This window comes from Crocodylus siamensis, chromosome 3, assembly GCF_052110815.1.
Source record: "Crocodylus siamensis isolate JL-2025a chromosome 3, ASM5211081v1, whole genome shotgun sequence".
Classification (NCBI taxonomy): Eukaryota; Metazoa; Chordata; order Crocodylia; family Crocodylidae; genus Crocodylus; species Crocodylus siamensis.
This window is the reverse complement of record NC_143397.1, coordinates 58,647,956-58,663,081: the sequence shown is the minus strand read 5'-3', so window position 1 is coordinate 58,663,081 and position 15,126 is coordinate 58,647,956. Positions and strand designations below refer to the sequence as shown.

General features: G+C 43.7%; 1 protein-coding gene across 1 annotated transcript in view; it reads right to left on the bottom strand.

The window, feature by feature from the left end:
- Positions 1–15,126, bottom strand: part of MAN2A1 (mannosidase alpha class 2A member 1) — a 234,149-nt gene that overhangs the window by 56,916 nt on the left and 162,107 nt on the right. The window contains exon 16 of the mRNA XM_090038361.1: positions 8,804–8,918. Within this exon, the coding sequence (XP_089894487.1) occupies positions 8,804–8,918 (115 nt within the window). The remainder of the gene's footprint in view (positions 1–8,803; positions 8,919–15,126) is intronic.

Sequence of the window (15,126 nt, the reverse complement as noted above, 5' to 3'; positions counted from 1 at the left end):
TTCTTAGACAGAATAAAATCCCTCTGTGGGTCACATCCAGCCTGTAGGTTTTAGATCCTTGTTCTATATCGGGGTGCTCAACTTCTAGCCTGCAGACCAGATGTGACCCCTGGCCAGCAGGACTCCCCATGGGTCAAGAAATCTGGCAGTGAGGGAGCAGTGGCATAACCACTGCCCTCCCCAGCTTCTAAATTCCTAAGACCCCCATGGTGAGTCAGAGCTGAGTCATGGCCCTCTCCCACACTCCCAAATCGGTGCCAGGCCATGCCACATCACACACTCCCCACCTGTGGAGCCAGACTGGGGCTGGGTTGTCCCCTGCCCTCTTCTGCACATCCAGATAGGGCCCCATCATACCCACCCTGGGCATTTGACAAGGCACTGCCCATCTGGGCCTGTTGGGTAAAAAGGTTGGGCACCACTATTCTAAATAAATAGAAGTTAGTTTACATTACTTCTGCTTATGCATCATGGTTGTGTCCGAGTCCAGACATAGGTTCTACAGTAAAAGTGATCCATAGTAAGAGGGCTGCAGAGAGAAGGCATGACTATTGTTCGATTCCCCTGTTTAAATGATCTTGAAACAAGGGTTTTACTGAAGGAAAGCAGCAAGCTATGTTTATAACTTCTCATGCAACAGTTGGGGGTAATAAATTTTATAATGCAGCTTAACTGTGAAAGGACTTGGCAATCTAATGAGCAGTAGAATATGCACTTCCAGTGTAAAGCTGTAACTAAGACAGGCTAAAAGTAAGACATATATGTAACAGGGCCCCTACCCATAACTGTATATGTGGAAAAATGGGAGCCATGACTTTAAGGTTGAATGCAATTTGCATGTTGCCTGGAAGGGGTGGAGCTTAGCTGTCATTTAAGTCAAGCTCCTGGGGATGAGTAGGCAGTCTAGTTCAGGCAATGGAGGGAAGGAGTTCCTGACAGGACCACACTAACCTGAGGCACAGTGTCTGAACCCAACAGTGCTGAGTGATTGTGGGCCTACCAACAGGGGGAAGGCACTCTGGAAGAATGGGCTTTTCATAGCAACTGATTTTCTGTTACAGGGGGCTTTTTACTTGTTGTACCATAAAACATGGAGATGTCAGGGATGCTACTGAGAACCCTCTGAAAGGGGAGACACCAGATTATCCCTTGTGCAGAACACTGCAATGACTTAGCAGGGCCTGAAGAGCTCAGCGTGTAGAGGGCCAAAAGGACTTGTGAGAATAGACTGATCAAGGCCCTAAGTCAACACATTGGTGAGGGAGATGGTTAGTGTTAAAAGGAAGCCCAATAGGAAGGCAGAGCATACGGCACTGAGTGGGAGGTGTCCTGGAACTGGAAACAGGCTTACTCAACATAGATCTTAATATGGGTGCCAGGCCCCATGCACTAATTGTAAACCAGAAAAAAAGAAAGAGAGATCTCAGTGAAAGCAGGGGATTTCTAGACTATCAATCTAGATCAGACAAGGGGTGGCCTGTAACAAGAAGCATAAGAAGGGCACCTACAGTAATCCCCTGGCCATCTATAGACCACCTCCCAGGTTTATTACTGAAAACATCAAGGCATGGCAGTCAAGGTGGGGAGGTCATTAGGGAGCCAGGGAGCAGAGCAGGCTGAGGCAGAAGGCTAGGGGGTCAGCAAGCTACTTGAGAGATCTTCAGGCATGGTATAATATAGTTATCAACATATATTAAAGGCATATTTGATAAGTCATTCTAGCACCCTTCACAATTATATCTATCTAGAAAGAAGCATCTTATTTTGTTTTCCATAACAAGCAGCATTCAGATAACTGATGATTCCAGACCCTAATTATTCCTTAGAAAAGGAGAACAATTGAGAGACAAATATAAAGGATTTCAAGCCACGAACCTCTGATTCTCCCCATCTGGCTATGGAATACGCCCAGGCATTGACAAGAAATATATCCTCTAACTTAAATGTGCTAAGTGATGAGAAAATCTAATAGTTTCAGAAGTAAAACTTTAAAAACTTTACCACCAGCTTCCATCCTAATGTAGAGCTGTGTGTATGTAGTTTATGAATTAAAGGTACAAACTTTCCACACATGAATAATCTGTCTTGTCCAAAATAAATTCTCTTTTTCTACTGCATGTATAAGATGTATCCAATAGAAAAAAAACAGACTGCCTTCCAGTGGCAAGTATCCGATTACAATTCAGCTGATTTGGAGGGAATCACTCCCAATTCGATTTGGCTAATTCAGATCTGAAGATTCAGTGCCAATTTGGAGGTTCAGCTATTGACTAAAAAGTCCCGTGCCCCCTGGCCCGGCTGGGCAACTTGTCCCAGCCCCAATCCCTCCTTTGCTGTAGGGGCGTTGATCTGCCCCCAACACACCCATTCCCTCCCCCTTCCGCCCACCACAACAGACTTACCAGTTGGAGGCAGCTGTGTCCAGTGTCCTCAAGGACTGCTGCCTCTCCAGTCTATGGCCAAATCTCCGAATCGGCACCGAATCATTTCCAAATTGATTCGGAGGCTTCCAATTCAATTTGGCACTTTTAACTGGTCTCCCGATTTGATTCAGATTTGGAAATTCAGAACGCTGAGTCTACTCTGAATCAAATTGTGACTTGGCTGCATTCACACTTACAATTGAAAAGGGTCCACACCTCCATTCAATTTTTTATAAGGTTCACAAATGAAAAAACGTTGAAAACCACTGCCTTAGATCAACATCTGTGTTGAATGCTATTCTCCACAATTCAAAAAGGATGTGGAGAAGCTTGAGAGAGTCCAGAGAAGAGCCACGTGCATGATCAGAGGTCAGGATAACAGACCTTACGATGACAGGTTGAGAGCCATGGGCTCTTTAGCCTGGAAAAGCTCAGGCTCAGGGGTGATCTGATGGCCACCTATAAGTTTATCAGGGGTGACCACCAGGATCTGGGGGAACGTCTGTTCACCAGAGCGCCCCAAGGGATGACGAGGTTGAACGGTCATAAACTACTGCAAGAGCATATCAGGCTGGACATAAGGAAGAATTTCTTTACTGTCCGAGCCCCCAAGGTCTGGAACAGCCTGTCATCGGAGGTGGTTCAAGCACCTACATTGAACACCTTCAAAAGCAAATTGGATGCTTATCTTGCTGGGATCCTATGACCCCAGCTGACTTCCTGCCCTTTGGGTGGGGGGCTGGACTCGATAATCTTCTGAGGTCCCTTCCAGCCCTAATGTCTATGAAATCTATGAAATTGGCTACCGGGGCTTTGCACAGACCTACTGCCTTTCTCCAAGTAAAACTTAGATCACTGTGTAGAATCCAGAACTTTTTGAACCACAGAAGCAGCTATAAAATCTAGAAGCACAACCAAACTAAAACCAACTGTGTGGATCAGCATTCCTGCTCTCTGGGACCTAGTGCACGGTTACAAGGGCTGAGATGTAATAGCAGCAGGGTTTAATTTCAGAAGTTACATTTCTCTTTATTTTCTTTAATAAAAATAATTCTAAATTATCTTGAGTCTACACTTTTGAAAAGACCTCAGTAACTGCATTTTCAATTTTAAATTAGTAATGGAACAAACAGCTAGCAGAGATCACTTTGATCATTGAGTCTAGCCCCTTGAAATAATAGGCAATCATATAGTAGATGTTCTAGTGGACTCTTTTAGACTTAACATTAACTCCACAGCTACAAAGCTTCTCCTGCTTTTCTATGGCAACCTTAGGATCTTTAGTACAAACAAATGATTCAAAAACTTGAGAGTCTAAAAAGCCTACTATTCATCAAAGGAAGAAAAGAGGAGAAAACAATGATACTGCTAATGTTTTGGGCACCTTCAATGGTACAGAAATTGTTGAATTAAATGTCTTATTTCTCCACTGAACCCAAGTTGTACTAGTTTAAAAGAAACTTGAACTTTAGCAACTGCTTTTGATGTTTTAAACTAAACTTTTCCTTACTAGACAACTCAAGTAACAGAAACCATATTTGTAAAAATTCACTAAAACAATCACATTCTTACTTCTTTGATATGTAACTGAATTATAAGCGTGTTAGGTGGGCTAATGAATTGATAATGCAGGGGCGGGCAATTATTTGGGTGGAGGGCCGCTTAATGTGGTTTGGTGAGCTGTCAAGGGCCCTATGGGTAGCTCTGCCCCTTGACAGTTGCCACACCCCCTGGTTGCTATCTTGGGACCAGAAGTCCCACTCCTAGCCCCTGAACTTTGCCACTGAAAGTCCCTCCTCTTGCCCCCTAGAAATACTCATATTGGGATAGGGAGTTTCCATCTTAGAACCAGAAAAAACTCAAATCGTATACTAAAAGTCAAACATCTACTATAACATATTTTAATGTTATTACAAAACATTTTTGTCATGATTTGTATTTGCATACTGTATATACAGGTGACTGCATAACAACTCAAAAATAAATTCTTAGTTTTGTATATTGTGTGGAAGGGTATGGCTGTGTGTGGGGGGGGCAATACAGTATGCTGAAGGATGTGTATATGTGGAGGGCTGTGGGGGCAGGATGTGGGTGTGTGGCATCTGTGAAGTGTGAAGGAGGGTGAGGGGACATCCCCACACTCCTCCCCCCATAGTGCAGCAGCAGGTGGGGGCATTTGCGGCACTCATGGCTGGCACAGGCACTGGTACCCCCGGGGGTGTGTGGCTCTGGTCAGCGCTGAACATCACAGTGAGGGGCACAGCCCCCCACTGAGCCATCTCTATCACTGCTGCTCTCTGCCGTGCAGTCCACACACTCATGCAGCACAGGAGGGAAGCCCCAACTACTAGAGCTGCCTGCTTTCCCTGCCCCCTGGAGTCCAGGTACAGGGGTGGGGAAAGCAGCCAGCTCCAGAGTGTGGGGCTTCCCTATGATGTTGTGTGAGTGCAGGAGCTGCATGTGTGCAGTGGGGAGCACTAGTAATAGAGACAGCCTGGTGAGGGATGCACCCCTCACCGTGATGTACAGCACTGGCCAGAACTGCACCGGGAACCAGTGCCTACGCTGAGCATGACCATGCTGAGCACCTCTACCTGCCAGAGCTGCACACCATGGGGGGAGAGTGTATATGGAAGGTGGGGGGCCCCCCACCCCTTTCCTCTCCCTCACATCCACACCCTGCCCACCTGAATTCCATGCTGCTGCCGCCCCCTTAAGCATGGGCTTGGTGCTATCCTCAGGCCAGCTCCATGCTCTACTCCTGCCCCAAGCACTTCCCTACCTGTTGCCCAGAGCAAGTGGGTTGCCAGGGAAGTTGAGCAGGTCCCTGGCTGGGCCCTTCCATCCACAAGACTGGGAGTGAGGCGCAACAGGGTGTGTTGGAGGCATGTATATACATGGGTCCCTCACTACCACTCTTGTGGGCAAAAGGGCTGAGCATGGTACAATTCATTGGTTGGTGCCATCAGTCGAATAGACATGCAGATCCGGCCTACAGGGCATATTTTGCCCCCCTCCATGATAATGGAGTCTCAGAAATAAATGAAATAAGAAATCTAGGTAATTTGCGTTATTCTTTGTTATTACTGCTTGCTACACTGTACATGGATGTTGAATTCATGTCTAATTTGCCAAGAACTACATGAGCATACAGTCGTTTCATGGATCAAATGTAGGTACATAGGCATATGTACCCACTTTTGATCAATGTAAGGTTGATTATATGCTCATGTGTTTTTTTGCAAATTAACGAACTGTTGTTTGGTTAAGACGGCCAAGTCTTCTGATGAGGAGCACTATCCACACAGTAAAAGCTGACCTGAAAGGGACCTAATACTAAAACTAATAAATTAACGCTCCATAAATATAAAAAGGCCTCTAACTTACAACCCAATATTCGTTATATCTTGTTTATTCCATTCCAGGATTAAACTATAACTGCCAGCTTGATATACACATCAAAATGTTCCTCTGCTACATTCATGTTTATATTATCTGATTTTTTTTTTGTTTTTGCATATACAGACAGGGACATATCAAGCAGGAGAAGAAAGCAAGTGTTATATCTGTACAGAGCACAGTATGAGCCTACTACTGAAATATTGCATCCATTACTGTTATCTACTCTTCAAGGATAGTTAAAATTGGAAAAAACTAAGGGAAGAGCCTTTAGAATAATTCAAAGTCTAGAAAACCAGCTTATAGTAAAAGAAGGCCAATCTATTTAAATTACTGAAGAGTAGGCTAGGAAGTGACGATCACCATTTCCAACTCTCTATGGAGGAAGATTTCTGACAGCAGATGGCTTTTATTCCAACAGTCAAAGGCATAACAATATTTCAGTGGTTACAAGCTCAAGAGTCTCCTCATCACCGAGCCTATTAACCACTGGAACAATTTAGCAAAGAATGTGATGGATTCTTCCCTACTTCAAGAGTGTTCTAGCACAGATCTAATTGCCTTGATTCATGACTTACTTCAAGAAATTCTATATCCTGTATTATGTAGGAGCTCTGAATAGATCATCTTAATGTCCTCTTCCATCCTTAAAAATCTATGAATCTCCATAACAGCTTAATGTAGAAATTGGCTAAATAAGAACAACTGGAACATAATACCCCTATCAGCTGTTGTTCTTTTAATCTCAAAAGGAAGAAAGATAAATGTAAAGCTCTCAGGACTAGAAATAATCCCTCTCTCAAATTTGATACAGAAGATGACGACTCCCAATGCATAGGGCCACAACTGTAAGTTTACTAAGAAATTGTTCTTTAGAAACTGTTCTTTGCTTTTGAAGAGAAGAGAAAGAAGCATAAGCAAAACAAAACTTAGGTTAGCTCCCCACTGGCCAACAGTCACATAAGGCAGGGTGTCCAGGGCTGCTTCTGATCTTTAGCATCTACTACCCAACACTATTTGGACCTCTGATAAAGCGGGTGGAGGAGAAGAAAATTTCACTAGAGATAAAACTATCTGCCAAGTTATTGTTACTGAACAGCAGCTACTATGTCTTATTATCTTGGATAGGGATTCCTGTAGGGGAATAAAGAAGAAAGAATTATTCTCAGTGAGAAATTTCCTAATGTCACTTAATGAATGGCAATAGAATGGCTTTATGACTTATAAAGCTCTTATCAAGTGAATGCCTAATAGGCAGACTTCTCCTCCCAAATAAAGATTTTCCTCCCAAATAAAGAACATCATGTAATATTCTGGTCCAACATTTAGGCCTCACTCCTATATCATTCTCCATTCTACCTCTGAGATTCCTTTGGCAAAAATACCATAACATGATAGCCCTACTTGCTGGATAGGAACTTGCTCACAAAAAGGGCCTTAACAACATCCCCATATTTGCAAGGTCAATGCCCAGCAGGTTCCAAGGACAATGGTAAACCTCATCACAACAGTATTTTCTTCCTTCTAAATATTGAACTTTCTTTTCCAGGTTGTTGCAGGAGAAGTGTACTATTTTCTCTTAGCAGAGGCAAAGATTCCTATTTTCTTTTCCCCGCAAACTTTCATGATGCTTACTCAAAGGAAGAAAATATTGGACTGACTGCTAGTATACACGCAGTGAAGTACACAAGTAGGAGTTGATAAAGTAACATCCATACTTTTTGTTCAGGAAGCTTTACTGACAAGAGCCAGGGTTTAAGCCATGAAAGAAAAGCAAAGAAAAATGCAATCAGATAGTATTCCTTTGGGGACACTAATGTTTAAAAAAATGGAGATGGAGATAGACTACAGCTACTAGGGTGTCAGAATGGGTGGGGAGTGGGAGAACTTGGAAGTGAGCAGGCTATCAGATATTTTCAGTGTCAACTCTTTCATTTCCTTGTTTGCTGGAAAGGAAGAAAGAATTTATGGCAGAACGGAGGACAAGGGAGACAGACAAAGAAAGAAATCAAATTTATTTAATTCTAACTAAAGAAAGCCCCAATATAAAAACTGTATCTTTACTATGTTTAAAGTTACCTTTTTGTAATATCTCCTTCCTTGCCCAATACTTCCATGTATTGCAAACACTCAGACCAAATGAACCTTTCCCCATATATTCTTAGTGACAACTCATTATATCTTGACTTCAGGGTACTTGTTTTTCTTCAACTAATCTTATTACAAATATTGTTCTTAAAACGTATTGGTTGGAAAGGGACAAAAACATTAGACTTCGAGTTTTGCTTCCTAGGGGCTTCAAACTGATAACCAACATCTTGCTTTACAGTCATAGGAAATATATTGCATAGAGATCATTTAAAATTATTGTACCATTACGGCTCTGGGGACTGAACCCTTCCATCAATATGCAAAAACCTGTGAGACACTGGTAACCCATACCAATCTAATACTTCAAAACACTGATGCCACGAACTGGGACACCTCAGTTTAATTACAGTTCTGAAGACAAATGTGACACTACCTGGGCAAGCGTCACCAGCAGATAGTAATAATTCAGTGTCACGGTGAATTAAATACTTTAGACAGCACTAATTCAGAAACTGAAGGTGAGAAATTGCAAAACATCCTAATTATATTAAGGTCCATTTTTAAGTATTACTTTTTCCACCTCATTTTAATAATTGGTCTTATTATTACATTTACTGTGGTAGCATACAAAAATCCAAATCAGTTCTGGGAACCTAATACAGAAGCTATTTACATCAAAGATTTCTCATGACTCAGAGAATTCTCTACCAGACAGCCAATCTGTTGGGCTTGAGCTGGGTGACTGGTGCCAGACTCAAGAATAGATCCTGACAATCAGAAGGCCACTTCTGTGCCAGCACTATACCCGGCATAAAAGTAAAGCATTAGGAAGAAAAATGTACAAACAAGAATTAGCAAGAAACCATGACTACATGTTTGCAGTTTCTTACCCTGAACCTTATACAGTCGCACTGTGTGTGTCACATGATGGAAAAAACACGTTACTTCTGAGAAAATCCTTCCATGAGTAACTCTCACAGTAGGTGGATCAGTGAATATATAAGGCTGCAAAAATAAAAAGCCATAGTTATTACAACTGTATAAAAATAATTTGTTGTAATATTGTTGTCAGGAAGCAAAACATAATTTATTAGCCTCAAACATTAATTTTAAATACTTTTTATGCAGAAAGCATATTACAATGTAGGTCTAGAAATCTGAACAAAGCACTAGATACTAAAAAAAATCATAATTTCTATTGCAAGACAAGAATTCTCGTTGGCAAAATGTTTTATTGGACCATGCTGTTGCTGGCACTGGTTTCTGACTTCTGGATCTTGTCTTGATCTGTGACTTGGACTCTCCTTGTGGATTTCCCTTTGAGCTGGTAACTTGGTCACTGATTCCTGAACCCCCACTTTGCCTGTGGTTTGGTTCCTGCCTCCTGCCAATGGCTTAATCACTAGGCCAGCCACCCACGACCTTGTCCTTACCAGATCTTTATCCCCTAGTATCCCACAGTGCTCCAACTCAATTTCTTCTCCAAGTGAGTAAGAAAGGCTGGTTCTCTGACAGCTGATGGCGAGAAGAGCTGTAGCTTTGCTCATTGCCATGGTTGTTAAAAAGCCAGTACTGCCCCAGGGAAGCAACTCTGTTCGTAGACACAGCTGCCGGTCCTGCCACTGCAGTGATCATGGAGCAATGGCTTTCAAAGACAGCCTACCCTTCCCCCTACCCAAAACAGCCCTCTCTCCTGCTAGGAACAGGTGGAACCTGACAAGCACAGTTCCAGCTACCGGGGGGGGGAGGGGGGTGCAGAAGAGTGGGGTGACAGGTGGGATCTCTTTGATGCTGCTGGTTTCCAGCAGATCACTGACAACCAGCTTGGTTTCCAGAAGTAGTTTATCTACACTTCCTCAGTTCTCCAGGGTGATATCAGATACTCGTTACCAGAGATGATCTTCAAATATGAGTGTAACAAGAAACAGGTGGTCATGGATTCAGAAAAGGGTCCCTATTAATCCTAATATAACCACATTAAGGTCCAATGGTAGAAGAGCTTTTTATTGGTGCAAGGACCCCGGGTGGGACATCAACTACAAATGATAATACTTTAAATACCGTAAATCTCCTAGTAGAAAGATAGGTAGAAACAGCAGCTACATGCACTCTAAACCAAGCTAACAGACAACCTGGAGTATTTTGGGAGCAAGTAATCTAGCTAGGACAAAGACCTGGAAATCAACAGGTTGTAAATCTTTCCCATGTGGCTGAGTAGGTCTGGCTGGTGGAGTCTTTTGTTTTTTTGTACTTCTAAAGAATATGATCTCCCTCTGACAGAGTGGGGTAAGCTCCCCAGGACCAGGTGATCAGTGAACCTGGTCCTGACCCAACAGCTTGGTTCCAGTTTCACCAATTGCTCCAGGCGAGTCAGTAAACGACTGTCAGGTCCCACAATCACTGACAGCACAGTCCCAGTTGGTTATCAGGCTGTCACGAGGGGAAGCAAGTTGTCAGCAAGCAGGCTTACTGACAGGCTCCTTCTCCTCTTGGTTGGAGATGGGAAGGGAAGGGAGCAGAGCTGCAGGGCCAAGCAACCCCATACTGTTCTTTGCCTGGAGGGCATGCCACTGAATGCCTTTGCCATGACTCTCTGGACATCTGTCTCTGTCTGGTACCACTTTATTTTTGTAGCACTTCAAAGTAACGTGGCACTTGTAGCACAAGTACACATGTCCATAGTTTGAAAGAGAATATCTAACCACCCTTACTGTTAAGCTACAGTGGTCCTTGGTCAAGATGAAACTACTAAGGTTATGTCTAACAGGAACAGCATAGCCACATCAACATGGCACTCTGTCCAGGTCTGAGAAAGAGTCAGATAGTCCAAGTGGAGTGCTGAAATGACACTCCATCAGTTCCAGTTTCCAGTCAAGTATCTCTACATAGCACTGCATTGTGCATCTCATTGAAGCTATGACAAGTACTCTGGACAGTTTTGCAGTGCACCAAATAAAGAATGTGCTAATAGGTTTTTGGTTTTAGTGAGTCTGACCTTCTGAATCACCCTTGGAAAAAAGTGAATAGGAGAGAAAGGAAGAGACCAAAAGGGTCCAAAGTAGGAGAAATGCAACTGAGAGTGATCCATAACTCCAATTTCCTGGAACAAAACTGATGATTCATTTGGTTCAGCACTGCTGAAAAGAGACTGATGTGGAAAAACTACTCTTGAATCACTTCCTGTTACACGGACTATCCATTATTTATGCTGATTATAGCCATTATTACATGTTTTCACTATGAATGTGAACCAGGAAGAAGGGACTTCAATTGTTTACGAAAAGTTCCATGAACAAATGGCTTTTTGGCATAACTTGCTCCTCCTTAGTTGTCTTAGCAGAAAAATGTAACCACTGTCTAACAACACTTACAAAAGCATCCAAAACCAATTTTTAAGGAAAGTCTTTCATGCATAAAAAAGGGTCTAAGTTCTAATACATTCATATACATGATAGGCAACAGCTGTTGTGGTCCAGTATGGCTCTGCTGAACTCTGTTCTTTAGGTTCAAATCAATACAGATTTATTCTGCTGTTCATGGGCTCAGGCTTGTAAGAGGTTAAAAGATGCCTGTGACATTTTCCTTCACTTGTTGTCACAGTAATCAGCTGGCACGTTACAAAAACACTTGGATGCCAATTTTTGTTATGACTGGCAGCTGGAAAAAGTAGGTATTTTGTGAATATCCTTTGTGCTGTCAAGAATCCAAGGGGAAGAACTTAATATTGATAATAGCTTCTGTCTACAACAAAACCAAAAAAGCATTTGTTTGCAAAGTGAATAGCTATATGAAAAGTAGGTTAAGAGCAGTATATCAGTTCTCCTCGTCTAGGAAAGAAATGATTGTCACGAAAAAGATACCAGCCTAAACTTGGTCATTTTCCTGTAGCAGTTCAGCTTCCTGTGGTACAGAACATGGCAAAGTCCCTCCTTTTCTCTTTGAAATAAGGAAACATCTTGAATAGAATCTTTTCCTCCCTGTTGAAACACTTCATTTTCACTGTGTGGAATCTCTTGTCCCAAAATGCTCTTGTGAGAGGGGCCCTGATGAGAGACTGTACAAGATGGCAAGCAGATGCGATAAGAAGAGGAAATGTATCACATCTCCACTAAATCTAACATACACTAGTCTGATTTTGATGGACTAATTATGGTAGAAATGAGCTAATTTAAAGGGAAGTGATGTCACAAATAAATTCAAAGTGACGGACAGGTTGTCCTCAGGTAGGAAGTCAGACCTGCAGTCTAGTGAAAGACAGCAGCTAGTGAGATGATGCATCAGTGAGTGTACAAAACCATCTCTTAGACAGTGCTTGCAGGTTCTGGAAGTCTGTATTTAATAGCATACATGCTATCTCTGACACACTTCCAGAATAAACATTCCAATTAATACAGAAACGTGAAGGTACAAGAATTACCCTGAACTCTTTGAAGGTCTTTGGGCGCATCATCTTGTACTATCATGAATTTAAGTGCAAACTGCAAGTGGAAAATCTATGGCCAAGAAAAACAATACACAGTGACAACTGTCACCATTCTAAGTTGTATTAACAATATATTAAGTCAGACTGAAAGGCGATTCTTGGCAATCAGCTGACCCTCCACAATTTAAATACTATAATGCAGGGGGTTTTCTAGTCTAAGTATCCCCAGAAGCCGGATGCTGAGCTGAGGAGGATTGGAGGTGGGGGGGGGGCGGGCGGTGGGCAGGGTAGCATGCGGCTAAACACCAAGCAGGGGGTGGAGGGGTTGGACTAGACAAGGAGCATGGAGGCAAGTGGGGACAGAGTACTGCCACCTCCCAGAAGCAGGGCCGGTGTGGGGTGGGGGAAGCTCATCAGGCTGGTATGAGGCTGTGGTGTCCGCCACATGTGAGCTTCCCTGGCTCACAGAGGGGCACCACTGCCCTTGCCCTACTCCGGCCCTGCTCCTGGAAGGTGGCGGTGCTCCATCCCTGCCTGTCTGTGCATACTCCGAGCACTGGTCCAAGAACTCCCAGGGGTATGCGCACTCCCCGTTGAAAACCCCTGCTATAACGTCCATCTGCCATAATTTATCAATTACCACTGCTTGGGAACACCGCTTGATGCATTCATTATCAGCAATACCTGATGATAAGAAATCCTTATCTGCAGATGGAATGTGGAATAGAATTCCTGAAAACAGACGTCTGTGCATTTGAGAATTTTTTCCCTTGGAATGTCATAGAATCATAGAAGTGGGGTTGGAAGGGACCTTGTAGATCTTCAAGTCTGACCCCCTGCCTGGGCAGGAGAAAAAACTGGGCTCAGATGATCCCAGCTGGTTCTCTGACAGCTGATGGCGAGAAGAGCTGTAGCTTTGCTCATTGCCATGGTTGTTAAAAAGCCAGTACTGCCCCAGGGAAGCAACTCTGTTCGTAGACACAGCTGCTGGTCGTGCTGCAGTGATCATGGAGCAATGGCTTTCAAAGACAGCCTACCCTTCCCCCTACCCAAAACAGCCCTCTCTCCTGCTAAGGACAGGTGGAACCTGACAAGCACAGTTCCAGCTACCGGGGGGGGGGGTGCAGAAGAGTGGGGTGACAGGTGGGATCTCTTTGATGCTGCTGGTTTCCAGCAGATCACTGACAACCAGCTTGGTTTCCAGAAGTAGTTTATCTACACTTCCTCAGTTCTCCAGGGTGATATCAGATACTCATTACCAGAGATGATCTGAGGCATCAAGCCTCTTCTTAAAGACCCCCAGGGTAGGAGTCAGCACCACTTCCTTTGGAAGTTGGTTCCAGATCCTAGCCGCCCTGACTGTGAAGTAGCTCTTACAGATGTCTAATCTAAACCTACTCTCCAACAACTTGTGGCTATTATTCCTTGTTATGCTAGGGGGTGCTAGGGGAACTAAGGTCTCTCTCAAACCCTTCTAGTCCCCCCCTAGTGAATTTATAGGCTGTCACCAGGTCCCCCCTCAGCCTTCTCTTGTGAAGGCTGAACAGGTTCAGGTCCTGTAGTCTCTCACTGCAGGGTCTGCCCTGTTGTCCCTGGATCCATGCTCTCAAGAAGGGAGTTTCCCATCTTATAAGTGTGTTGCTGGTTACTAATTCCTGAGCCCCACGAGTGCTCGCAAAGCCGTGCCAAGGGCCCTGCAATAACCCACGCTAGCTCCCTTAACACCCTGGGGTGGAGAGCATCTGGACCCACTGATTTGAACACACCCAGCCCCTCCAGAAGCTCTCTAACCTGGTCCTCCCCAACCTGAGGTCTGGAGGTGTTCCCCTCGAGTCCATCTTGCATCACGGTGGGGAAGTCCCGGTCCCTATCCAAGAAAACAGAGGTAAATGCTGCTAACCTTGCTGAGATTCACTGGTGCTTGTAACTGCTAAAAATCCACCTATCAGATGAGAATATGATTTTTAAAATCTAACAGTCAGTACCTGGTACTTCTCTGTTAATTTGTCATTGGTGTCAAGTATACAAGTATCTGCAACAAGATACTGATATAGGGTTTGCTAGTTCTTTATTTGGGATTACACCATGGGATTACCATGCATGCTAAAGCATGCAAAATATCTAGCTATCTGAACTTTGCATCTTGAACCTTTTCAGAATGGAGATCTAAAGTTTATAGCCACGCTCTCCTGATCAAGTTTAGAATGATTATATAATCTCTTAGACTGCAGGCTGCTTGGTTCAATACCAAAGCTTTGTCTGGCAAAAAAAAACGACAGTAGAGGAAACTAGCAACCTACATACTGAATGAATGGGGAAAGATCAGGACCCAAGTCTCATTGGCAGAAAATAGATTATCCCTGTTCTGCACTGACACAGGGATACTGATCTGGAAGGAAAAGAAATGGAATACCATCCTTTGCAATAACGACAACTCCAAAGAGACCAAAAGTTCTATGGATGTTGGGTGGCTTGTTGGGCAGGGCGAGCTCACCCATGGGTTCATGGTCACCAACAACAGGGCCAATACGGTCAAGGCCATCCATGATGCCAACTTAGCTGGCATTTGCTGTGTGACACACAAGCTGCACCTCACAGTCAAGGACGCTTTGGAGATGGACAGGGCTGCCGGAGATGGTGCCATGACTACCACCCAGCTGATTTCAAAATTCAGGAAGGTGGCAGGTTACTTCCACAGCAGCATCAAGGGGGGCAAGATGCTGCGGGAGAAGCAGGCACAGAAAAGCATCCCACAGCACAAAATTATGCAGGATGTGGAGACTTAGTGGA